This window comes from Bidens hawaiensis, unplaced genomic scaffold, assembly GCF_021521415.1.
Source record: "Bidens hawaiensis isolate Kalapana, Puna unplaced genomic scaffold, B.hawaiensis_p1.1 tig00001961_1, whole genome shotgun sequence".
Classification (NCBI taxonomy): Eukaryota; Viridiplantae; Streptophyta; class Magnoliopsida; order Asterales; family Asteraceae; genus Bidens; species Bidens hawaiensis.
The window spans coordinates 2,779,634-2,807,448 of NW_027491109.1; the positions used below are offsets into that span (position 1 = coordinate 2,779,634).

At 39.1% G+C, this 27,815-nt stretch overlaps 1 protein-coding gene across 1 annotated transcript; it reads right to left on the minus strand.

The window, feature by feature from the left end:
- Nucleotides 1-1,883: 1,883 nt before the first annotated feature.
- Nucleotides 1,884-4,015, minus strand: LOC143603221 (transcription factor bHLH14-like). The gene is made up of 2 exons (XM_077080097.1): nt 3,256-4,015; nt 1,884-2,761 (listed from the first exon to the last, which is right to left on the minus strand). Exons 1-2 carry the CDS (start codon nt 3,950-3,952, stop codon nt 2,028-2,030), a joined length of 1,431 nt encoding a protein of 476 aa, XP_076936212.1. The 5' UTR covers nt 3,953-4,015; the 3' UTR covers nt 1,884-2,027.
- Between the last annotated feature and the right edge of the window lie 23,800 nt (nt 4,016-27,815).

Consider the following 27,815-nt stretch of genomic DNA (forward strand, 5'->3'; position numbering starts at 1 on the left):
CAGAGCGGCTCGTTTACAATCGAGCGAAAAAACGAGCGAACGAATTCCGAGCAATTTCCGAGCGAGCGGCGAGCGAGTTCGAGCGACGAGCGCTTTGGACGGCCCTACATGCGGTCAAAGAATTTAGTCTGACTAGCGGGTCGATAAAACGACGGGTAAAATGGCTTTGACAACATTGGTTGTATGCATAAGTTAAAGTTACAACTGGAGCATAAAATGTCGAGGTCCGACAAGCTTGGCCTCGAATTCTAATTATTCTCTTTTCCTTCGAATTTTCCATAGTCGTCGTCATGCGCATCTTAATCCCATAGATTGGACATGTAGTTGAAGTTCATCATTTTGCACGTGTATTACAATATTTTTAAGCTATAATTTCTTTCTTCTTAGTCTATTTTAATTAATTCAACCGTTGAGAACAATAAAAATAATAATTATTGATTGTACGGTGTAATTTGAAATGGACGTCACAGACAGTACCCAAGCGGTGGCCTATGAAGACTTTATCTCACCATGTACGTACTCTATTCATCTCTTGGGACCAATGGATACGATAATTAATTTTGTACCTTATAATTTAATTGGCTTAATAATGTGATTGTGAAACACACTGAGATGGTTTAAATTTATTGGTCTAACTCATTTTGTTTTTGTTTAATTAATAAAACTAAATATTGATATAATTAAGTGAGGACACTACAATATTTTCTGTTTGTCCCGGCGGCCTTTACCGACAACTAGTGGTGGCAATCTTGACCCAAACCCTTTCAAATGGGTCAATTTGAGTTGTTTTAAAAATTAAATGAGTTGATTTGAGTAAAAGGTGTTAACTAAATGGGTCAATATGAGTCATTTTAAATTCCATCATTTTATTTTTGGGTCAAAATGGGTCTACAAGTTCAAAGAATTGGGTCGATGTGGGTTAGCGTCCTAAGGAAATGTGACATGTCTTGGATCGGAACCGGTTTTCATACAAGACAGGTTTCGACACGAAACGGGTTTCAGATTGGAACGTGTTCGGTTCATGTTTCAAGCCAACACGAGTTTTGACGGGTTGGGTTTTGGTTTCTTTTTGGTCGATTCGGGACTCGTTTTTGTTCGTTTTTTCTGTTTCGGTTCGATTCTCGAGTTTTTTTTTTATGGAACAAGGTCACGTAGGAAACATTTTAATGTTTTTACTTTTTTTGTTTATGCTTTATATTTTGAGTTATAATTTTTTATTATTATTTTTGAATATTTTTTGAGGGTTTTTGATCTTAATAGAAAACTCCTCCAAAAAAATTCAAAAAAAAATAATAAAAAAAATCATAACTTAAAATATAAATAAAAAACAAAAATTTTATAAAAACTAAAATATTTCCGCCATTATTCCCGTTCATAAAAAAAATAAAAAAAACTCGAAACCTGGTTCGACTCTAACCTATTCCGACCCAAACCAAAACAACCCTTTTTTTATTGACCCGTTCTGACTCAAACTCATTCGGACTCAAACTCGTTTTGACCCATGACTCGTTCGACCCGACCCAACCCATTTGCCACCTCTACCGACGACAATTACAGTAATTATCGGTCTAATTGAGTTACCGGACCTATCAACATAATCGCGGTTATTGCTGGAAGAGTTTCTAGTGAGGGTTTTTCAACTGAAGTTACTACCATTTGTAACTGAGCAGTAACTGTCGATTAATAGCCGATTGATAGTGTCGTTACATCAAAATGTTGAGAAGTTTTCTCAACCATAAAAGGTCATTTGTGATACATGTGTTTCATGACTAAATATCTCAGACACGCTAATGCTTTCTCTCTTTATTATCTAAGAATTATTAAGTATAATGGTTTTGAAGACCAAGTAGGTCCATAACTATATAGTGTAACAAATGAAACTAACCAATAAAAGTGGTTTAGCCATTTGATTACATTTTATGCTAATAATATATATTCATATATTGCAATATCGATACACTAGATGAAACCATTAATGACATTAGGAATAAAAACTAAGAAAACATAATTGATGCCTAATTAATTAACTAATCTAAGTACATGTTGTTAAGAACAGCAAGTCTCAAGGTCTCTTCTTGATCACCTGTGAATCCATTAGGAACTCTCACAATAACATCTTGTAGCATCAAACCCTTCACACATGACACACTAGCATACTGAACTTTTAAATCGAGGCTTCTAAGTGCATCCATCAATTTCGCTGCTGGATAGTTAACATCCGGTGATTGAACCCTAACCATCGCTTCAGTTCCGAGTGATTTCACCTCAACTTCAACCTGATTAGCCATTGAATGACCAGAGACAGTTCTTGAGTTATCAACATGGTTATACTCCAAATGTTTAAAGTTCAATTGGTTCTTGTTTTTGGAACTTGATCCTGATGATTCTGATCCAGTTAACTTTTCTAATGTTTCGATTTTCGATTTAAGCTCGTTAATGTAGGTAACTGCATCTGCTAATAGAGAAGCTTTGTCCATCTTTGAAACGTATGGAACCACGCTTCTAAGAGCATAAAACCGGTGGTTTAACTTCTCCCTTCGCTGTCTCTCAGCCTCCACATAGTACCTGGGTGTCATTACCTCATGTGGAGCCACCGCTCCCTTTGCTCGTCTTCCCCTCCGCTTAGGTGTGATCGCTATGTTGTTCGTTGATGGCGATGAGCTGTTGATTTCAAATGGATCTGAATCAGAAGATGACATCTTCATCTTCTTCATGCTCATCACTTCTTCCTGTCCTTCTTCACTTACTTGGTTATGAGGGCCTTGATAAAATATTTAGATTAGTATGTAGGTGGGTATTTTAGAATTTAGCTAAGTATTTCTAAGCTTATTTTGTAAATTCTTGTATTTCTGGACACAGGACGGGTCTTGTAGCAACTAGTAAGGTTACTATTTTATGACCTAGAGGTCATCAATTCAAGCCGTAGGAAATAACCTCTTACATTTCCTCTTACACAAAGTGTAAGATTAAGTCGTGTACATTAGATCCGACCCCTCCCCAGACCCGTGCAATTGTGCAAATGTGGGAGCTACGTCATGCACCTGGGTATGCCCTTGTATTTTTGGACAGTTCTCTACCTTTAGTTTGAAAATGATGTTTCGATGGTGTGTAGAATTGTTTCATTCAAAAATTTAATGATTATATATAATAATTCCAGTAACTGATTGATATTTCATTATTGATTAAGGTTTAGAACTTAAGATTGTAAATCAAAAAACAAAAAACATAAATAAAAAAAAAACCAAAGATGTTTACCTTGATTAGGGATTTCACATTCATCAACAAGATTAGCACCAAGATTGACACTAAAAAAGTTACTAGGATCAAAGACAGATTTAGTTAACTGGATTAAACCACTGTCTTGTTTCTCAATATCACAAGATCCCAATTCAACAACACCATTAGATGTTGGAACACAAACCAAAGTTTTAATTCCATGTACTCTAACCTCTTCAGTTCTTTTACTATTATAATTCTTTAACTCCATGTCACCAGCCAACCACAAGCATGATCCTGAACTATAACTCTCTCCGACTACATCATGTCCAACAAAAAAACACATGGATACCGACGACATAACTAACCACCGTGTATCCCAAACATCGTCACATCCAAACATCTGGTCATGATCATTACTAGTTGAAGTTAGCAAGTCATTATTGGAGCCCGGGAAACAACCCTCGGCCCACACGAGAACAAGACGACCGTCGGTGTCTTTTGACGCTTGCCAGAATATAGCGTAAAGCCACCGCTCGGGTCGGTTTTGGAGGATGAAGTTGAGACGGGTTTGAAGTGAGGATTGTGGCATAGTTGTGTGTTTTACGATGAATTGCGTGACTTTTGAGTTAGGAAGAAAAATGTTTGAAAGTTGGGATGATTTGAGAATTGGGCAGCTAGTTTTATAAGTACTACTTCCAGATGATGTCGAATGCAACATGATATATGACATCATTTAAATTTATGTCAACTTTATGAATATATTGCATTCTAATTGTAGTTTTCTCATTTATAGTATTTTTGAGTTTTTAAATTATATAAAGCACGAGTAAATATTACTGAAGAAACACTAACCAGACCCCTGACAGATTACTGGTAACCTGGGGGTTGGATAGCTGTTTCCCACGAGGGGTTAGACCCTTGGAAGATGGTTCTTCTGATAACCTGCAAAACAGACACCGTGAGCTCGTCACTGAGAAAGGGGGGGGTTCCTCCTTGTGACCACCCTCCGGCGTGAGAATCAGACTAGATTGCTCTTTAAATATAAAAGTATATTAAGAGATTGCTAGAGCAGATATCAGGTATAATATGATGATAATGTAGTAAGATATATGATAATGTAATGTAATAATGTGTTCAGATGATCATACCATTTGGGGTATTTATAGCCGAAGGTAGGTTTCCAAGGAGGTATGGCCGGCTGCTACAGTGTCCCTGTTCATCAACAGTAGCCTACGCACGTGCCCTGCTGGTAGTTGGTGGGTAGGCAGCGGCTGATAGTGACCAGGCCTGCTGTGTACTATTCCCTTTCCACCAACTGCCGGCTACGCACGTGGTATGACAGTAGTTGGTGAGTAGGCAGCGGCTAATAGTGATACAGTACAGGATCATGCTGCTCGCCATACTGTATCAGTGAGCTGTCGTATCTCTGATCAGATCTTTCGCCCATACCTCGTCAGGTACAGTAAAAGATCCTTCAGTATACGGACTGGCTTATTTGGGCGGGAGTATTCCCCCTCCCGCCTCTGTGCGGGATTGCTCCCGGCTTGGCTCATTCCTTCAGGTGACACTGAATGATCGAGAGCTAAGTGCCTTGTGCGTGTAGCCATGCTGCGCGGGTGGCCTTCCCTAATGGCTTGTATCCGAGGCTGCGGGGACAGGCGGAGTCCTTCACCATTGGGAGGCATTTCCTGCGGGACCAGCTTGCGTACTGCGCGTAAGGACGTCACGTCTCTGAGCATGGTTGGTTCTGCGGATCCAGTTGGTCTCTGCGCAGACTTCCCTGTTTAAGGTGAGTCTTGCGGGTCCAACTGGGCTCTGCTGGGACCTACCTCTTCAAGTCCCCCCAGTCCAATGTTCTTCTCATGAGTGTTTAATAAAGTGAGGTGAACTTTTGGACTTGAGCAAAGGGTTTTGAAAAGGGTTTTGTAAGGTTTTCCATGGGGATTCTTTCCGCGGAAGTCCTTGTCACTTGCAGAAATGCCCGAGTTTCCTGCTTGGTCTTTGGGTATGATGCGGGTAGGTCTGTAACCTCCTCGCAAGTCAGGAGCATTGAGTCCCAGTTGTATGGATTTTCCATGAGGTTTTGGTAGTTTTGAACATAGTGATCAATTATGTTAAGACCACCAATTCCATCCTGGAGCTTCAAACAACGTAGTTCTCGACGTTCCCGCTATGCGGGGATGTTATTTCCGTTTCCGCAAGCATTGCCCAGAAGATCCTTCTTGGTTTCAATTCCCAGCGGAGCGCTAGGTATGTGAAGGGTTTTGCCTTAACACTGTACCTGCGCTCGTCTTACGGTTACTTTACTTCCAAGGTATTCCTGGCGTCAATTCCCTGCGGGTGCTAGGTATGTGAAGGGTTTTGCCTGAACACTGTACCCGCAGCCGTCTTATAGTTACTTGGTTGCCAAGGTACTTGGCTTCAATTCTCTGCGGGTGCTCGGTATGTGAAGGGTTTTGCCTTTACACTGTACCCGCATCCGTCTTACGGTTACTTGTTTGCCAAGGTTTATTTGGCTTCAATTCCCTGCGGGTGCTAGGTATGTGAAGGGTTTTGCCTTTACACTGTACCCGCATCCGTCTTACGGTTACTTGTTTGCCAAGGTTTATTTGGCTTCAATTCCCTGCGGGTGCTAGGTATGTGAAGGGTTTTGCCTTTACACTGTACCCGCAGCCGTCTTACAGTTACTTGTTTGCCAAGGTTTATTTGGCTTCAATTCCCTGCGGGTGCTAGGTATGTGAAGGGTTTTGCCTTTACACTGTACCCGCAGCCGTCTTACGGTTACTTGTTTGCCAAGGTTTATTTGGCTTCAATTCCCTGCGGGTGCTAGGTATGTGAAGGGTTTTGCCTTTACACTGTACCCGCAGCCGTCTTACGGTTACTTGTTTGCCAAGGGGTAAAGGGGTATTTTCCCGCTTACTTTTTAATATTTTCGAATTTTGAATTTTGAAATTCGAAGAGTTGGTGAAAAGATCAGAACAGTCCAAACCTCTGAAACGTCGTGCGACGGTTTCTTCTGACTGTGTCAGGACGTGCAGGAAGTTATGGTGACGTGACAGAACATGGTCATTCCAGTCGCTTTTTCAGGCGCGTGGGCACGATTTTTCGGGCGCGTGGCCGCGAAATTACTGGCACACGTCCTTTCAACAGCTGTTGCCAGCTTGCTTTTTGCCACGTGTCATAGTTTCATTGCACATTCGATTTCTCTCTCCTCCGCATTAAATTCACCGCATTAATTGCGATTACTATATAAAGGGGGAGAGGGTTATTTGTAATTCACACTTTTCACTCTTCTCTTCATCTTTAAGGCGATTTCCGGCGAATACTCCTTTATTCAATCGAGCATTCTCTCGAAATCGTTCTCTTCTTCCTCTGCAAGATGTCTTCTCGTGATGCTGAAGCTATAGCTGACGACAGGGGTACTGCTGGCGAGTGCCAGTGTGCTCTGCCCGGCGATCAGTACCGGTACGTTGTCAGGAAGTTCATGCTCGATCATCTCGAGCCTGAGTTTCCTGAATCCCACCAGACCGTGTACGATGCCCCCAGAGGCAAGATCGGGGTTTATGCTGCATTTTTTGTCTATGTGAATCTTAGATTCCCATTGACAAAATTTGTTTACCGTGTCCTTGAGAGGCACGGTGTTCATTTGACCGAGCTGCACCCCATGGCGATCGCCAAGATTCGCCATTTTGAGTGGGTGTGCCGGATTTTGGGCATCGAGCCCCATGTGGACCGCCTGATGACCTTCTATACCTGGAGGTGCATCCAGGGGTGGTACACCTTGACGACCCGTATTAAGGGTCTGAAGATTTGCGACACCGAGCGCAGTCTTCGCGCGTGGAAGCAGGAATTCTTCTACATTTCTGCCCGCGCCATCCCCCTTGCCATGAAGTTTAAAAATGGCCAAGCGATACCGAGCCTTCACGCCCCCAACTACCAGGAGGCGGAATGGTTTTCGAAGATATCCCGGATCCAATCTCCGGTTTACCGGTTTGCGGAGTCCGGGATGGTCATGTTAGGGATGAGCCGGGTGTGGAAGGATGCGTCTCAGGTTCCCATCCTTCTCGAATACGGTTTGAACTCTATTCCCTATGGTATGTCTTGTCTTTCTTTTTGATACGCGTTTGTCTTCTAACTGTTTATTCTTTCAGAGGGAAATGATTTGGAGTCGCTTCTGTACCCGCGGGAAACCGACGGTCCTGCGCGGATGGGTACTCGTGCTCTGGACGAGGGCGAGTTGCCCATCCTGGAGCAAACGGCGGATCGGTTTGTGGAGGTCTATCCGCTGGGCCACGAGATCCTGAGCCACCGGCGGCCAGGTAAGGCGATATTCTTTCCTCAATCCCTCAATATTGTACCCGCTGCTGGAATTCCTGACCCGTCTTCTTCTGAGGAATCCTCAGATGCTCCTCCGTTGGTGCGGAAGAAGAAGGCTGCTGCCGGCGTGAAGGGGAAGGAGAAGGCCTCCACAGCTGATCCAGTGGTTTTATCTGACTCGGAGTCAGATAGTGAAGAAGTGGCGGGGAAGCCCGGTGGTGAGAAGACCACTGCTCCGGAGGCTACGACCGTTACCTCCGGAGAACCAACGAAGACGACGGTGACCGGTACCAAGAGGCCGGCTCCATCGGGTTCCTCCCCGCCCGTCCGTACGTTCAGGGTCAAGAAAACCCGTAAGTACAATCATAATGTCTGTAGATTTATCACTTCATAAATTTATCCAACACTCTCCTCTTTGTGCAGGCGTGGATGTTGACGCATTCCGGGGTGAAGCGCAGAGGAGTACCCTTCCGCCAATGACGGTAGGCTTGGTCAGCCTACCTGAGGCGTCGACCCAGGTGACCGCGCCTGCTTTCGCTGGTTCAGTTGCTCCTGAGCAGACTGTTCCAGCTGAGATGACGTCCCCGCCGGCCGTGAGTGCGATTTTTACAGCATCCTTCACAGAGCCGGCGGTTACTGCTGCTGCTGACTACCAGGCGGCGACCACGGCGGCGACCACAACGGCGACCACGGCGGCTGCCACCATGCCCGCGCCACCGGCACCGACGGCCGGACCATCAGGTACGCGCAGGGCTTCCCGCCGATCTTTGCCACCTTCCCGTCTGCCTGACCTGTTGGATGGATTTCCTTTGGGTTCATGTGATGGGTTTGGCGGCTATCGGCCTGTCATTGACCCTACAGGTGCGTAGGGTTCCTTTCTTTTTCCCTTATGTTTTTTATCATCTTTTCCTTACTGCTTTTGTTTCTTTTGCAGTGTCGGATTCCAATGAAGTGTATGTTCCGCGATGGAACATACGCCGAGGAACAACCCTTCGTACCCCTGTGGAGTGCGTGGACTGGGCTCGCCACGCTGCTCCTCATGGTGCGTTGGGGGAAGCCATGGCTAGCTACCAGGAGGGTAGGCTAACCAATGAGCTTCGGGTTCTCCAAGCCCGGATGCAGCCGCGCGTCGAGCTGCTTTGTCGTGAAAACGACAAGTTGAAAGCAGCTCGCGCCAAGGACGTATCTGAGGCGCGTGCTCTTCGGGAGGAGAACCAACAGCTGGCGGCAGCTGCCGCCGACAAGGAGAAGGCCTTCAAGGCCCTCGAGGTTGAAGTTCAGGCGCGACTCGAGGCCCGCTCCAAGGCTGCCCAAGCTGTGAATGAACAGCTTCGGCTGGCCAGGGAGACTGCGCGAAACGCAACCGAGAGGGCTGTCAAGGCTGAAGCCGTTGCTGAGCCTTTGCGTGTGGAGAATGAGGAGCTCAAGGCCAAATTAGAGGCTCTCCAACGCGCTCATGATGCCTTGGCAATGGAAGATGCCAAGAAACTCCAGGAAATCCTGGACCAGAGGGGGGTGCTTGACCACACCGAGCGGAAACTTAAGGGCGTCGAAGAGGCTGCCGCAAAGGAAGTTTTACTTGCCAACCTTAACAAGAGCGAAGCCGAACGCGCCCATAACGAAGCTCAAGCTGCCCTCCAATGGCTTCTTCGAGAAGCGTTGCCTCAGGTATGTTTAGTTTTATCTTCACGCTTTTCTTTTGTAAGAAAAGGTTCTAATACTTGTGTTTTCTTTGTAGGTTGTGCGTCGGGTCTTTTCAGAGACCTCTTACGATGATGCTATGACCGCAGCCCTCAACGCTTCTCATGAGGATGGGGAAAAGGCCGGCTTCCTGCTTGGTCTAGGGTTTGTTGAGAAAGGCGTCCCGCCTTCCAACTTCCCTTTGTTCGATGTGGATACCGAAGCCATTTATGACCAAGCATTGAACCAATACGCCGCCTTCCCGCATCCAGTGGTGGAAAAGGTGGACGAAGTAGCTGCTGCTGATGATGGGTTAGCTGTCCTCAAAGCGTTCCTCGAACCACCCCGTTCTTCTGACGGAGCGGGTCCAAGTGGAAGCGGCCCTGAAGCTTGATCCTGAAGATCCCTTCCCATTGCTAAGACTTGTATAGTTTTATTCTTTTAGGCGGGTAGTTACCCGGCCATTCTTGTAATATATTCTTGAAATATTAATCTTTTTGCGTATAAGATTGTTATTTCCTTCTTTGGGTTCTTTGCTTTATAAACTTATGACTTGCATACTTAGTTTAAATTAGCAATTTTCCAAGTGTTTAGAATAAGAACCTTTGAACGTGGTTGATAATGGGTTAAAGTTTCGCTTCCTCCTTCGTGATTGTGCGGGTAGAACCGTCACTTGCACTTGGTAGGATGGCTAAACTTTAACCTTCATCTGACCTGCGTGTAGGTTTTCCTTTTCGAAATTTCTAAGGCATTAAGATAAGTTAACCTTTGAACGTGGTTGATAACAGGAAGTCTTGCTTCCTCTTTCGTGATTGTGCGGGTAGAACCGTCACTTGCACTTAGTAGGATGGCAAAACTTTACCCTTATCTGACCTGCGTGTAGGTTTTTCTCACCTTTTGAGGATAAGTTAATCTTTGAACGTGGTTGATAACAGGAAGTCTTGCTTCCTCTTTCGTGATTGTGCGGGTAGAACCGTCACTTGCACTTAGTAGGATGGCAAAACTTTACCCTTATCTGACCTGCGTGTAGGTTTTTCTCACCTTTTGAGGATAAGTTAACCTTTGAACGTGGTTGATAACAGGAAGTCTTGCTTCCTCTTTCGTGATTGTGCGGGTAGAACCGTCACTTGCACTTAGTAGGATGGCAAAACTTTACCCTTATCTGACCTGCGTGTAGGTTTTCCTTATCCTTTTTAAGAATTTTGTTTTGAACCGTTCGACGCGCGGTTGTCGATAGGTTAGTGTTCGGTTTCCTTTCATGATTCATGCGGATAGACTGGCACTTTCATTTAATGGGATAATTGAACTCTTCCCCTTCAACTGACCTGCGTGAAGGTTTGTCAAGTTATTGGGTTCGTGCGGGTAGGACCGCCTTCCCACGCAACGACTTCACGTAATGTGAACGCCGTCACCAGTGTTGCATAGTTTAACCGTTCGACGCGCGGTTGTTGATAGGTTATTATTCAGTTTCCTTTAATGATTCATGCGGATAGACCGGCACTTTCATTTTTGGGTGCTGAACTTTTTCCCAAACTGACCTGCGTGAAGGTTTGTCACGTTATTGGGTTCGTGCGGGTAGGACCGCCTTCCCATGCAATGACTTCACGTAATTATGCGGTGAAAACCGGCATATTAGTGTTCAGAAAAGTATGAATGTAAAATCATCAGCTTCGATGTTCTTAAAGAGAATCATTTCCATTAGAAGTGGCTCTTGGCCTTTTCTTTACAAATTGGAATTGATTTACATGCAGACTGTGTAAATGAGCTCCCTTCCATGTTGGGATGGGAGTGCCATCGAGCCGATACGCACCTGGTTCGGGATCTCGTTCTTTACGCAGCATGTAGTCTCGATTTTGAAGCTGGAATTGATTCGTGTCTTCCCCAGCTGAGGTTCTATACGCACCCGCCTGCTTAGCCTTTATTGTGCCACGAGGTGCGCGAGCGTCCCATCTCTGACAAATGCTTCGACCATGTCCTTTACGTCTATGCATTCTTCAGTGTTGTGGCCTTTTGTCTTGTGGAAGTCACAGTATTTGCTCCGATCAGCATCGTGACGATGTCGGATTATTGGAGGCTTTGGCCATGGGAGCTCTTCAGTGGCGAATATCTCAGTGACGCTTTTGGTGAGTGGCGTCCATCTGGAGTTCCGGTGCGACTGTACATTATCCCTTCCGCCCACTCGATGTTGCAAGCCGGATGAGGTGTCAAAGTTTACCCTTGACTGCCAAATGCCTAGCTTTCGCTTTTTATTTAGTCTGGCGGTGAGGACGTTGTCTTCTCTCGTCTTCTGAGTGTAGAGGTTTGTGCTCTGTGGGAGATCTCTACCCAGTTGCTTCTCTGTTTCCGCATAGCGTTTTGCTGCTGTCATGATGCCATCCCATGTGGATGGCATGCCATCTTTACCCGTTAGGGTGCGGATGAGCTCTGGGTCATGTGCGCCCTGGATGAAGGCAGCGCGAACAAGATCTTCGCTGATATTGCCCAAACTTAGCTTCTTTGAGTTGAAGCGAGTGATGAAGTTTGGCAGAGATTCATCTTCCTCTCGTATGCATTTGAGGATTGTCCATTGCTCCTCGGTATACTTCCGTTGCTGGCTGAAGTGTTGGCTAAACTTCTGTTGGAAGTCTGCCCAGTCGTAGATGTGGTTGACCGGTAGACGATCAAACCAAGCTCTAGCAGCCCCAACAAGCGTCATTTGGAACATGTAGCACCACGTGGGTTCCGTCCAATTGCTGACGGTTGCCCCCGCTATGAACCTGTTCAAATGATCGTCTGGATCAGATAAACCGTCATATGTGCCTATGTTAGGCATTTGTTTGGCACTCTTTGGGGCGATTGCTTCCGCAATGTCCCTTGCAAACTTGGACGTTCCTGCATTCGCAACGTTTGGTCTGAACGTTTTGGAGAAGTCTCGTGGACTTCCACCTGTGCTTTTTGGTTTGAAGGCTTGTCCAAAATGCCTTTTCGGTTGGGATTCCGTTTCCTTACGCTTCCCTTTTGCCCTATGGCGAGGGTTCGTGTCGGAGTCGGATTCCTCCGAGTCATCCTCCCAGTATTCGAATTCGTCGGCCTGTTGCACGGAACGCAAGCGTTCGTCCAACTCAGCCTGGAATTCCTTTTGTCGTGCCTCCGCCCATGCCTTAACTTCATCGAGAGTCTGGCGGGGGAGTCTTCGTTTCTCAAACTGGGTATCGGTGGATCCCAGTAGGCGATCATTTACTGCACTTGCCCCAGCTTTGGTAAGTGGGGTAGTGTTCGTAAAATTTACTTCACTTGCCCCGGCTTCGGTAGCCGGGGTAGTGTTCGTAAAAACTGTGTTGCCGGTATTCCCCCCAGTAGCTGGGGTTGTGGTTACCGGAATTTCTCTAACCATCTTTGTAAAAGTTTGAAAAAAGTGGAGAAAATTGTAGTTCTAGCTTTATGCACGGATGGCGCCAATGAAGAAACACTAACCAGACCCCTGACAGATTACTGGTAACCTGGGGGTTGGATAGCTGTTTCCCACGAGGGGTTACACCCTTGGAAGATGGTTCTTCTGATAACCTGCAAAACAGACACCGTGAGCTCGTCACTGAGAAAGGGGGGGGGGGGTTCCTCCTTGTGACCACTATCCGGCGTGAGAATCAGACTAGATTGCTCTTTAAATATAAAAGTATATTAAGAGATTGCTAGAGCAGATATCAGGTATAATATGATGATAATGTAGTAAGATATATGATAATGTAATGTAATAATGTGTTCAGATGATCATACCATTGGGGTATTTATAGCCGAAGGTAGGTTTCCAAGGAGGTATGGCCGGCTGCTACAGTGTCCCTGTTCATCAACAGTAGCCTACGCACGTGCCCTGCTGGTAGTTGGTGGGTAGGCAGCGGCTGATAGTGACCAGGCCTGCTGTGTACTATTCCCTTTCCACCAACTACCGGCTACGCACGTGGTATGACAGTAGTTGGTGAGTAGGCAGCGGCTAATAGTGATACAGTACAGGATCATGCTGCTCGCCATACTGTATCAGTGAGCTGTCGTATCTCTGATCAGATCTTTCGCCCATACCTCGTCAGGTACAGTAAAAGATCCTTCAGTATACGGACTGGCTTATTTGGGCGGGAGTATTCCCCCTCCCGCCTCTGTGCGGGATTGCTCCCGGCTTGGCTCATTCCTTCAGGTGACACTGAATGATCGAGAGCTAAGTGCCTTGTGCGTGTAGCCATGCTGCGCGGGTGGCCTTCCCTAATGGCTTGTATCCGAGGCTGCGGGGACAGGCGGAGTCCTTCACCATTGGGAGGCATTTCCTGCGGGACCAGCTTGCGTACTGCGCGTAAGGACGTCACGTCTCTGAGCATGGTTGGTTCTGCGGATCCAGTTGGTCTCTGCGCAGACTTCCCTGTTTAAGGTGAGTCTTGCGGGTCCAACTGGGCTCTGCTGGGACCTACCTCTTCAATTACTTAATTGGAATGGAAAAAAAGTATATATATCTTTATGAGGCAATCTAGTTATTCAATCTCGTACCAACCGGGTCATAGGCGATTCCTCCGTACCACACAGTATTTAGATTCAATGAACATGTCACATGTCGCTGGGAGTGGCTAAGATAAGAGAGACCGAAATAAAGCAATGGTTATAGGTCCGACTTTACTACCCTAGAGTTCTGATAATTTCAGAAATAACAAATTACATGTAAGTAATTTTGGTTTTAAGATTGTTTGACAATAGGGTTTACGCTCTATAATTATACATAGATGATGTACGAGACATATGATAAAAAGTTTCTTCTTTTTTTTTCTTAATGAAGATTGGACAGTTTTATTATGTTTTGGGGCACACAAAAAGATTGAGGCGTCCATAATGAAGCTTACATTTGATATTATGAGAATCTTGTTTAAATAGTGCAAAGTTTCCAAATTACTTTGTGGTAAAACGTGTTAAAATAAATTGGTTCATTGTATATAAGAAAAAAAATATACAAATAATAATAATAATAATAATAATAACAATAATAATAAATAGATAAAAGGTTATTGATTCGTGATATCTATATATAGATCTTTGCCATCTTTGATAATAATACTTTTTAGCTAATTATATTGTACGAAATTACCAAAAGCCTAACAAGAAGTTAGAATTAATAATTATGAAGATAAGGTTAACCCAGTCGCTACCCAAGGTGGGAATCCTAACATGTAATGTCTACGTCTAGTCTATTTGCAAGTACTAAGAAATTAATTAACCTATTATCCATAATCTTTCTCTGTAATGATATTGATTTAACTACACTTTGTATAACTCTCTAGTTGTGACACGAACATCTGGATATAACATGATCAAATCACTCAAATAAATCATAATATAGTCATGTGTTTTCAGAGCATAGTGCTATTTATGTTCTTAAAGTTTAATCCGTTATGTAACTGTAGTATTTATAGTTGAACCCTTTGGGTTTCATAGTTTTATCATTTTGTAACCCTATTAACTATTTAACGTTAAGTCATGCCCTTTAGCCTATTTAGATGAAACAGTCAATTGTGATCATACACATCAAATCTCACAAATATCAAAGTTATTGGTAGGGTCTGTGAATGGTGTTAGAATGTAGGCAAACCTTACTTCTATCCCCAAGGATAGGGATAATGCTTCCGAAGAAACCCCTAACACAAGTAACAAACATTTTGCAAACCACTGGTCCAAAAAAATGTGGTGATAAACAGCTACCAAAATACATTAAAAAAAAGACATTGGGGGGGGGGGGGGGGTGTTGACATAGCATCATAAAACATATATTTAGAATAATAAGACCACACACAAACATATATGTAGAAAAACTAATGAAAAGGTAACCTAAAGTGACTTTATTTTAAAAGTCCTTAACCTTAATCACATGTCTCTACAAACCTATCCTTGATCATGTCTTTAGTGAGGTGCAACTCTAGAAAATCTTGCCTAATCAGTTCATCTAAAGTCAGTTTGTGACTACTGCTACTCCTCCTACCCTCCATAGTTAAGGGTTCCACTTCTCTAACCAGTGTTGTCTGTCGCCTCCTCTTAACATGTCCAAACCTTATATTATTTGATATAATAAATTGATGATATAAATTGTGACTTTCTAAATTACTATGTTTTTGAAGGTTGAAAAATGGTTAAGATACACTTGATTTAATTAACTCGGTTTTGTTATGATCAAGGTTGAGTCAAGGCTGACTCGTTAAGTTTGGCTCATTTAATTTTGGATTACAGCTATTAACATTTTAGATAAGGCGCGTTTAATGTTTGAATTCCAGCCTTCATCATCATCATGAAAACATCATTTCTTATCTGGTCTAACCTCATGTACCCACACATCCACCTTAACATCCCCATCTTTACTACCTCCATTTGGTGCACATGTGTCTTCTTGATGGCCCAACATGCTGGCCTATACAACATAGCTGGTCTAACTGCAACCCAATAAATTTGTTCCTTTTAATTTATTGGTGAATCTCTAGTCACACAAAACCATGTGGTTGCTCTACATATACACCAACCAACTATGAGTTACATCGCTATCTATCTCCCCATCCACTTGTAGAAATGATCTTAAATACTTGAATTTAGTTTCTTGCTGGACTTGTTCACCGTCAATGGTAATTTGAGTGTTGTCGTCGTCCACACCATTGAAATCACAACGAAGGTACCCGGTCTTCGAGCGGATAGTTTTTAAACTTTTGTTGTCTAGAGCTTCTCGCCACTTCCTCTAATCTCTCATTCAAAATATATGCTTAGTCTCCGCAACTAACACAATATCATCAGCGAAAAGCATTCACCATGGAAATGTCTCTTGAATTGTCCTAGACAACTCATCCAACACTAACACAAAAAGAAACATACTTCACGCAGATTCTTGGTGGAGTCCAACCTCCACATGAAAGAGACTACAAGCGTATGAACATGTGCACAAAATGTTTAAAAATTTGACAATATCATTGAAATAATGTTTAAAAATTAATAGGGTTAAAGAAATAAACGAAAATGACAAGATTCGAAAGTGTACAACTCCAAATAAAAATAATTTTTGTACTAAAATTGCATAACAGAATAAATTTGAGGGACGGAAATGGCACTGTACCTTGTTTTTTTTTATTATTCTTTCTTTTTTGTTAGTAATTCTTTATAGGTTTTCACTAATTCAATTTCCAATCCCATCCCCCGTATCATCAGTATAATTGGAGGAAAATTTTAGTGTTTTCATCTGAGTTAGCACATACTGGATCAGAAATGAACATTTAAACTAACTATCACAAGATAACAAATTGTACTCCTTAAGTCAGCTACCTCATTATATTTATCTGTGTGCATATTAGAAGTCAGCTACGCTGATTGAGTTCTAGTTTAACAGGTAACATATCATACATTCACTTTTATGTACATGCAATTCGAATTGTCGCATTCCATACTAAATTAACTTGGTATATTCATTCTTACATACATACTTTCTTATCATACTTAGCGCATATTAATTCGCAAATATTATAAGTGCATGTCACCATTACATTCCAAAATACCATCAATATAAATATATAATATTCATATAACATAACCTTTAATATGTGTGGTTAAATAAAACAAGTATAGTAACTTCCATTCTTAAGAGTTGTCACACCCTCAAATTCCACTAACGGAGTTTTACCGTCAGAGGGTGTGAACTAACAGGATCGGAATCATTAGTTATAATCAAACCATAAAAACGTTTAAATGAAATTAAGTGCGGAAGCGTAAAAACCAAAAGACAAAAGTTGCGTCACGCAGGACGACTTAAAAACCCAAGTAATAATAGTTAAAACATGTTTGCATATCAGAATGTTCAAAAACCATGCATGATCCTATACCGCGCGCCCGCCTCGGCTACTTGAGAATAACATACTAAAAGTGTCAACAAAAGGTTGGTGAGTTCACAACTTATATAAAATAAAGCGTTTAGCGTTTGCGTTCAGCGTTTTGCGTTCAGTGTTTTGCGTTACCAGATAGTGTTAAATCAATTATATATCGATAGGTAGCTAGCCTATACAACAAGTATTACTAAGTGTTCGACACCGAAGCTGACTGTTTATCAAGTGCCTTGTCACCAGGTCATCCAGACCATGGTACGTGTTAGCCAAAATTACACCCGCTCGACCTCCAGTCGAGTTTAGCGTTGGGTGGGGTTTGTCAAACCCAGTAGTACTACTCAACAGTGACTCGCTATTCCAAATATTAACCGGTTTGATGTGTAGGACTTCAAATGTTTCGTTTGCCACTTAGCCTTTACAAATGATATATAATTTACTAACAAAATCTTAAATGCGTTTATCGGAGTATGTTATCACCCCCAAGTGAAAAGCGTTTAAAACAGTTTAAAGGGGTAAGTGAAACTCACTGTTTGCGAAGAATTCCCAAAATAAATCACCAAGTGATGCGCGTCACAGAAAACTCTCTCTAGCGTTCTAAAACAACAAGGAGATTTTCTAAGTATCGGAACTAATATCGAGTCTCTAGACCCGGCACATAATTTCTAATCACAAGATACGTTTCGTGTTTGTTTGTGAATCGTGTGTGACTTAACGAGTACATTTGTGATACGATACGTGTGTGAGCAATTATTTACGGGTCGTGAATTAATAATGTACATCACTAGCAATTACTCCCCGTAAGGGTAATTTGGTCACACATAACAATTAACTAGCAATTTTTCCCCGCAAGGGCAATTTGGTCAAATCATGACAATCAATTAACAAGTATTCCCCGCAGGGGCAAATTGGTCAAAACATAACAATTAACTAGCAATTGTCATGTTTCATGCATTTTCACAAAATTCAGCAGCTAGTTTCACCGAGACAGAAATTCTACTTGAAAGATTGTACTATTCCACCGATCATAGCATCTCAATTAATTTACTAAAAATCATCACTAAAGCATGCATGTGTTAGGTTTCCAGAACATATTTTATTTTATTTTTATTTCACATAGATTTCTCATAATGATCAAAATACTACAGCAAGCTCATAACAGTCAAATTCATGCGCAACAGAATGTTATTTGAAATTCCCGTTAAATGAAAAATCCAACAAATGCAAGACCACTTTGGTTAGGTTCCTAACTCAATAAGTCAACTTCCAGAAGTGGAACCAACCCAATTGGTCTCATAGTTCATGAGATATAATATTTACAAAACAACCTAACAGGAGGTCTAACAACTCAGCTTTGCACAACGTTTTTGTAAAATCATAAAAGTTAACTTTTACTTGTCCAAAAATTACAAGTTTGGACTTTATAGAAACTAGACTCAACATAGCACCTTGTAGTGTTAATAACCTCGACTAATTTCCATATTAACATTTAGTTACAGTTGTTTAATCATAACTTACAATCTGTCCAGTACCAGTTTTGACCTTTAATTACATCTAAATCATTTGACTAATTAAAACACCTCCAAATTAGGCGTGGTTGGACTTTCTGAAAACTAGACTCAGAGTACTACCTTGTAGACTCATAATTAGCTCAGTTTGCTTTTATATTCAACAAGTTACACATCGTTCAAGTTTAACAATCACTGCTGTCAAAACTCAGCAAGCATAAACGATCATCTAACATGCATTCTATGCATATGACATAACTCCAAACATGTAAAGAACGTAATTAATCACCAAAATCATTAATAACCCTCTAGGGTTTACAAAAAATCAATGATTCATCAATCTTTCACCGTTCAAAATCACATATGACTATCAATATCAAACACTAACACATAACCAATCATCCTCTAGCCAATACCAATCATAAAACACTTAATACATGATATTCAATAATTAGGGTTTCATATTTTATACCTTAAAAACGCAGGAATAGCCAAGAGACATGTGAGAGGTGCTTAGAAACGAGTGTAGGATGCTTCAATTGTGAAAACCAAGATCAAACAAGGGTGGTATGGTGGTGGTGAGGGGTTGCCGATCGCAAGGAGAGGGAGAGAGAGGCTGGCCGTCGGGTTTAGGGAGGGGGAAGAGGGAGTTAGGGTTTATATTAATATTATTATTAATAATACATGTTACATCTAGGTCTCTCAACATCTAAATATTACTTATCTAGCTTAAACTAACTTGTTTACATCTTGAGTTAGTGTTTTAACCAATATTATCACATTACACATAAGTCTAACACATAATTATCACATAATTATTGTTTTGACGTTTTTCGTTTATTCACCAATTGTTTGCGTCAACTCGTTTGCGTTTCGGTGCAATTCCCGAAAGACTACACATGTAGTAAGTGTCAAGCGTCATTTAAACCCTAGTTTAAATGTAATGAGGTGTGCGTTACAGATTTAAAGATCTTAAGTTTGAATTGACGGAGTTGAGTTAACGGAGTTAACGGAGTTAACCTGAAATTGACGATTGTCACAAGAGTATACACACAACCCCAACTCATTAAAAGGAAAGTGGGGCTAGAAACTCACCTAGATCCCGTGACATTCTAAATAAATGGTAATTCCTCTTCTTAAACGTGACGTCTCACTGTTCATGTATTAGTTAACCGATCTAACGACAACATCTTAATTGACAAGGTTAATTAGCTTGAAATAACGAGGTTAACCGAATTAATTTAGTTAACTGACCCTGGCAATTGGGCTTAGCTAAACTTCTAAGTTAACGCTAGTCAACTAGAGCTAACCTGGTTTATTAATTAACTTGGCTTTAGTAACAGCATTAGCCAAGTTACCTATTTATTGTCCACTAATTGGTATTAAGTATTAACGAAGCTTTATTACTGGACTTAGTTAACAACGCTAACAAAGTTAGCTAGTGTTAGCGGGTTTCACAAGCTTCTAATTAATTTGACTAAATAAGGTTTTTAAAATAAATGAGCTTGGCCTGTTAATTTTCCTTACAAGAATTTGAACCTATCACTTTCATTTTGGAAGGGTGGACACCATACCACTAACCTATCAGGTTATGGGTGTGATATTGGGTTTTTAATTAAACATAGACAACAATCATAAATTAACTGAGAATATATAAGAATTCAAAATCAATCAACATGTTGAATTAAAACTTACGCGTTTTTATTTAGGCTAGTCAAATGAGTTGTTAATTTGTTTCATAGTTTTCTTTTTGTGTAAATTTACTTGTTTTCGGCCGAAAAATTTTATACGTAGTGTAAGTTTAACCTTTTTTGGCCTAAAATTTGAGCCCCCCCCCCCCCCCCCCCCCCGCGTTTATGAAATTTTGTATACATTTTGAGCTCGGACCCCCCGGTGCCTCAGTCCAAGATTCGCCACTGTACATAATTTTTATATTCAATGTAAGTTGAATTGAGGTAACTAACACTGATTTTCTATATCGTATCAAAGCAACAATCGGTCATTTCTCTTCTTAACTCGTAAGTTTACTAATGTTTTTCCGCTCAATTTTCAGACGACTTATTCTTCAATGGCAGAATCTTCTACCTCCTCCAATGGCTACTCTTCTTCGTTGTATTATCTTTGGTTTTTCTGAGTTTCTGGTGCTTAGTTTTATTTAGGCTAAGTCGACTGGCTAGTCGACTGGGTTGTAAATTTGTTTCATAATTTTCCTCTTGTATCGTGTGTATTATTTTCAAGCATCTATATCTCAATAGTACTCTTAATGTTAAACCTTATTAAAGTTGGATTTATTCTCGCATGCATTTTGTCTAAGAATCTATTAAGATCTTGTAGATTAGATTTTCTTCTCCTCGGATACGTTTACCCATAAAAGTCTTGTTACGGATGCTTTATGTTACTTTAATGCTCGGGGCCTTGACAATGATTATTGAATTTACACACACAAAGAAAGGCTTGACAAAACAGAATTTTCAATTCAAAGAGTACTGTTTGCATACTGTCAATGGATAACGTTTTGCATTCCATGAGGAAAGAAAAACATATGTTAGCCCGTAAAAAGAAAAGCATAAAATGTTAACGATTGTTGTGCTTCCATTTTTGTTCTAGAAAAACATATGTTTGGATACGCTACTGATACCGAAGACAAAAATTTCAGTAATATACCGGTATTGAGGCGTAACGATTTTGAAATCTCAACAGGTTGGTAACGAATCGGTATCGACGATACCAGTTTTAGTACTGATACCCGGTATCATTTGCTCATCCCTGTAAAGAAGGATAAGATGTAAAGGGTGTAACATTGATTGATATGCAGCTTGGACAAAGAATTAGTTTTGTGTCTCTTTTATAGCACATGCTGTTATTATTATACTACTTTAACCGTTTCATGTTTAACACGAGGTGCATGTATCTGCTATATAATGTTTGTTTGTAAGTTTACTGATAACACATTATATATTTGTATTTGCTATATAATAATGTTTGTTTGTAAGTCTAGTGATAAAACACTATATAATGGGTTCAAATTTTATTCTGTTATTTCAATAAGTGGGGATTTCTCCTTCCGTTGTGGCAGTTTGGTTTTAAATAAAGCATTATATATTTGTATTTGTTGATAGATAGATTAAAAAAATAGAGGGCCATCTGAAAATTTATAAAACAATGTCTTCTAATAGAAACAAAATACGTACATAAATGTACGTTGATCAAAAACTATAAAACGTTCAGTGTTTTTAGTTATTCAGTACGATACCGGCAATCCATATATTTTAAGACAAAAAAATGCATTGTTGTAAGCACAACTTGGCTTGTTACGGTAACAATACTCGTATTTTTAACAGTACAATTTTTTTTTTATTTACATCGGTTTTTTCACACAACAATTGACTAATGTAACACAAAAGATAAAGTCATCTTTTGCCATTGATTGAAAACAATTAAAAGCAATACTAGTGAAATCTCCGATGATATTGATATCGTGTTAATGATGCCGTTTGGTTAGTATTGTTCATCACGATATTGGTATGGTAGCGGTACTTGATGGAAGTTTTAAGTAAAGTGTGTGAATGAAGTCTTAATAAGGAAGTGGTAAATGTCATGTGTGCCCGCGCGTCCCGCGGACACGAATGTAGCTCCAAAAACCCGAGCCCGCGTTAGACAATTTTTTGGAATTCGTTTTGAAATTCAAAATTTGTTGGCCCGGTCAAGATCATTAATAATCATTATAATAATGATTATTATTATCCGTTTTCAATTCTTCACTAAAGGCCATTATTTGAATATTATTATTCTTTAATGGTCATCAATTAGAATTGATAATGTTTAATGAGCATTATTTGAATATTATTATTCTTTAATAATCATCAATGAGAATTGATTATGGTTATGATTCCTTGGTTATAAAACCATGATGAGTGCATCATTTTGAGATACACCAAATACATCAACAAACACACTTCATCTTCCTCTTTGCTACAACAATATTATTTTCGTTTTCGTTTCAGGCAAGTGGTTAAGTCCGGCAGTGCTACGCTTCTACTTCGAACCGGAGTACCCTGGGAACAGACCACAAATCTATTTAAGGGAATTGTGTCAAACACAAGCTCAGTTCATTGTTTCGTGTTTATTTCTGTTCTTATTCCATATTTTATTATACAAGATTTCTAACAGTACTTGATATAACCTACACTACCAAAAATACCCCAATTCAAATACAACCCCATTTACAATATAATTTATACGAGAGTGTCGAAAAAACACGTATAAAGTATTCTCTTTAAGTTAGTGAACGAACATTATCAAAAAATTATAATCAGATTAATAAACTATTAAATGGGTTAAAGGCTTATACTATATTATATACACTATTCGTCTCCAAAGATAAAACTCATTTGAAATTCATCTGGTTGATGAATTCTAAAAAAAGATATTTCTCGACACTTTTTGAAAAACTCATGAAGGAGATGAAACATGATCAAACATTATGGAGGAAATGGTTTTCGCGAAAACGAAATTGCTACAAAAACTCACGGGGCTGATGGATTTGGTTAGAAAACTAGCAGGTGATGTCAGACATATTACACGTGACAGTAATTAGCGGCTAATGAAATCTATCGACAAGAATACCAACTTTAGCCCCCGTGAGTTTCCGTAGGGACTTTATAGGAGAGTTTTCAAACATTGAGATAAAACAAGAATCTCTCTTCTAATTTGAATCATTTTAATTTTTGCTTTTTTTTTATCTGATCTTTACAGCCAAGAAAACTTCGGGAACGATATTATCAAGTGGTCCAGAGTACGTGTTGGTAAGATTCTAAAAACCGAACCACGCACGTGAACAATTTAATTTTAATATGTTAAACCCTATTCTTTTATTTATAAACAACATCCATGCTTAGAATGAGCATATATCTGAATAAGGAATATTTTCCAGCAAATATTAACATAAATTATAATGTCTTGATCACAGGGTTCATCCGAACCCGGTCTTTCTTCAGTGTTATACGTAGTCTACAGTATCAAACTAATGAGCGAGTTAATTATTTTTCAACGAGTTAACCCAATAGAAAGGTGAAAATAGGAGAAAAGAAATATGTGGGTCAAGTTATTCTATAAAAGAAGAGAAAATACCATAAAAACCAACATACTTTCTGTTTTTGTTTTTTAAAGTCCCTTAACAATTTTTTGCATGTTAAAGTCCCTCAACATGTTAAATTTGAACAAAAATGTGACATAACTTATAAAAACATTTGAGTATATAAATAATATTCTTTTTCCTGGTTGATAATTCTGACACATCTCAATAACCTATTATGAATCCTCAATTTTGCAATGGAATTGTTTACTCAAGATCACATGGTGTGAGTTTTTTCTTTTGATGGCGGAACACATATATTATTACAATTACATCACAAGTATCATTGTATCAAAATGGAGCACTATGAATCTAAATGGTGCGTTGCTGCAAGCTAGAACATGTTAAAGTATTGGTTATAGTATTAGGAATTTAGAATGATTTACCAATCATCTTAATTTAAGTTTCGTAAAAAAAAGTAAAATAAAAAATAGAAAGAAAACATAATGGAGTTAACCGTATAATTTTTTTTTTGATTAATTAGGGATGGATTGGTTTGGATATGGGCTATGAAGTTTGTGTGGGATGTTGAACTCAATTGCTATGCTCGATGTCACTGTTCAGAGTTCTTGTCAATTCCGGTTTTCACATTGTATTAAATGGAGCCCAAAAAGAATTTGATAATTTTAATTTTTTTAGTCATATTTAATCAAAACAACGTGGCTTTGATGGGTTCCCCATATGAGTTAGATGTTTAAAAGCCACATATACACTTTCCCATATATATTACATAAGAAAAAATAACACATAAGCAAAAAAAATAAGTTTCATATTGATTTTATGAGTCATGTCACATTTTTGTTCAAATTTAACATGCTGAGGGACTTTAACGTGCAAAAAATTGTTGAGGGACTTTAACGAGCAAAATCAGAAAGTATGTTGGTTTTTTATGGTATTTTCCCATAAAAGAAACAAAAATTAGAATAATGAGAAGGATTTGTAGACACACAAAAATTCTTAAAATATTTAAAATAAATAAATACATAAATCATAACTCAAAATTTAATAAAAAAATGAAAAAAATAAAAACACATTTCCATCGTCTTTCTCGTTCTCATAAAAAAACACAATGATAAGTGAAAAAGGTATTTTTGTTTCCATTGTGTTTTGTGTTTATTTTCGTCATTAATTGTGTCTTTTTTCCTTAACGTTGTGTTTTTTGTTTATATTATGTTATAAAACTCAACATTATGTTGTATTTTGTTCAGCATTGTGTTATATTTTGTGATATATTGTGTATTATTTTTGTTATAATTGCGTCTTTTGTTCATTTTCGTCTTATGTCTTTGATCTCGATATTGTGTCTTTTCGTCAATTTTTTATTTTTTTAACGAGAATGATGGCGGAAACATTTTAGTTTTTAAATTTTTTTCGTTTTTTATTTATATTTTGATTTATAATTTTTTAATTTATTTTTAAAGGATTATTTATGTGTTTATAAATTTTCCTCACACTCCTCAATTTTGTCTCCCTCTATATTTTACTTACCCGAGAAAAGTATGTTTGATGTGTTTTGAATTTGCGAAGTGGTGCGCAAAAGAAGAAAACAAAATGTGTGGTGACATTCCAGAATCTTAAATTTTAAGGTTAAGCCATTATTAAGCCTAACATCGTATTTGCATTATTATTTTTATTTAATTTAGTGAGTAAATTATACTTTAAATTTTTTTTTTGGAAGATTCTTTTATTTGAACGTTTCTTATTTTTAACAATGGTAAACAAAATTAGTATAAACAAATGATTTCTAAAAAAATAATTGTGACCCCCGTTTATAACTTTTGGTTCAACCACTAATTATGTTAAATATTAGTCCATTAGTCTGAGTAATATTAGTTTTAATTTGTAGGGTCCCCTATAATCAAACTCCAAATCTATACATATTTTCGGTCCCCCAACTTAAATGTTTAATTTCAATCACTACGTACATCCATTTCTTTGATTTTAATTTTCATATAATAAAATCCTATAGGAGTAATTAAAACAAGGTTAGCTTTTGCTTGATGGGTTTTGATTATCCGAATAAAACTTGCATATGTTATATTGAAATGAGTTTTTTTTAAGTCGTGGTTGAAAATGTTAAGAAACGTTTTCAAAACATGATATCCCGTAAGGAATCATTATAATATGTAATATCTTTTTTGTTTAAAGTGACTCTGTAATTTATTGAATGCATGTGGGCAATGCACTTTTGTTTTGATAATAATATTGGATTCTAATTATCTGACCCGACCCGTCTAGATCCGAAAACTTTGATGCTAGAAAAAGTTTTAGCACCTAAAAATTACAAACTTTGGAAAAAAAAATACTGGATTGGCCATCACTCTGTATATACCTCAAGTTTATGAATCACAAAAAACCAAATTGTAAACTTAGTTTATGAAATTTAATATTTTTTCAAAAAAGCTCAAGTGATATAATGATAATAAAGCTTTACACAAAGATTTTTAAGCTCGACCATAGCGAACCTTATTTAAATAGCCGTTGAAACCATTATGACAAAATTAGTATTTTCCAGCATATTTTAGAGTAGATAGAATTATATTTGAAGGAAAATGTTGAATATTTGGGTAATTAGTCTGTTGAAATAAATTAAGTCGCAAGAAATACGTTTAAAAGCTATTGGAAATCCCCACTAAGATCAGAGAATCGTACGACTTATATCCTGAACATTGCACGATAGTTTGGAACATGGCTGGTGTTAATATTCCGATTGCAATGATTGATTAATGTCAACTTGTTTGACTGACAAATCAACTAACTAACTATATTTGTTATACTAGTTGTCATTTTGTGTTTAAACTGATCGATGAGCACATCATGATTAGTTGATATATTTTGAGTATGTATTTCACGTAATTTAACTGATGGGAAGGCATGTTGGTGGTGGACGGACCATAATGAGCCAATGATATTGCCTGATGATTAGGGGCGCTCTCATAAGAACCCATCGGGGTCCCGGGTGTTAGGGCATGAATTTTATGTCGATGATCCATTATCCTTGACTGTCTTATGGAAAAGTTATCCTGGAGATATGTCTCAAGTTACAAAGGATCAAGGATCTTAGCTATTATTTGTTTACTAATGCTTGTATTTGAATGGTGATGTGTTAGCTAGTTATAACGACTATATGACTGAGTCTACCTTAAAGTTCGCTACTGGAAGCTCCCAACACGTGGTCAAAGAACGTTGAAGGAGTTGTGGACGAGTGACGGATTAATAGGAAATATTGTTATTTGTTATTTTCTTTATAATCGAGATATCGGATCAGTTAGGAATCACTTGTATTATCACACTAGAGCAGAGCTACAATTATCTCTAACACTACACACTAGCATCCATTTGTACTACTGATCGTTATCTCTAACACTTTGTAACCATTTTTTATATTAATAAAGTGGTGATCGACGAGTTGTCATCACCCGGGGTTTTTTTCCCTTAATCTGAGCAAGATTTAAGGGGTTTTTCTCGCAACAAATCACGGTGTTCCTCCCTATGATGTTCATATATTCATTGTAATAAATTTAGCATTAAACCTCACATAACAGATTTGGATATATTATCCTTAGCTGATTTTTGTCCAAAACAACGGGACATCAATGTTTTTTAAAAATTACTTGGAGACGGTATGTTAAATTTTGTAAGGACACCATAAAAATTAATACATGGAACACATACTACTAAGACTGAACTGGTCTAGTGGAAAGTCCTTTATTTTTTCTTTGAGAGATTGTAGGTTCAAGCCTCGCCATACTCTATTTTTTTTTCTTGCTTTTTTCATATCCTAGTTATTTAGTTAGGGTATTTTTTTTTCGTTAGTTTCTCCCATATAGTCATTATCTCCATGCAACATATATAGTGGCACCATGAATTTTGCATATTCTTTTATTATTATCTTGTGTATGGGTATTATAATTAATCATTTATTTGTGTTAGAGTTAATTTTTCATGTTTGGTCATGTATGTAAGACCATATATATAGCTTACGTTTATGTCATTCGGGTATGAATAAAAACGAATTAAAAGTCTATGTTATATCTAGTTTCTAATATAAATTCTTTCTAGTTACTCGTTTCCAGTGACACCATATTTCCGCGTTTTATG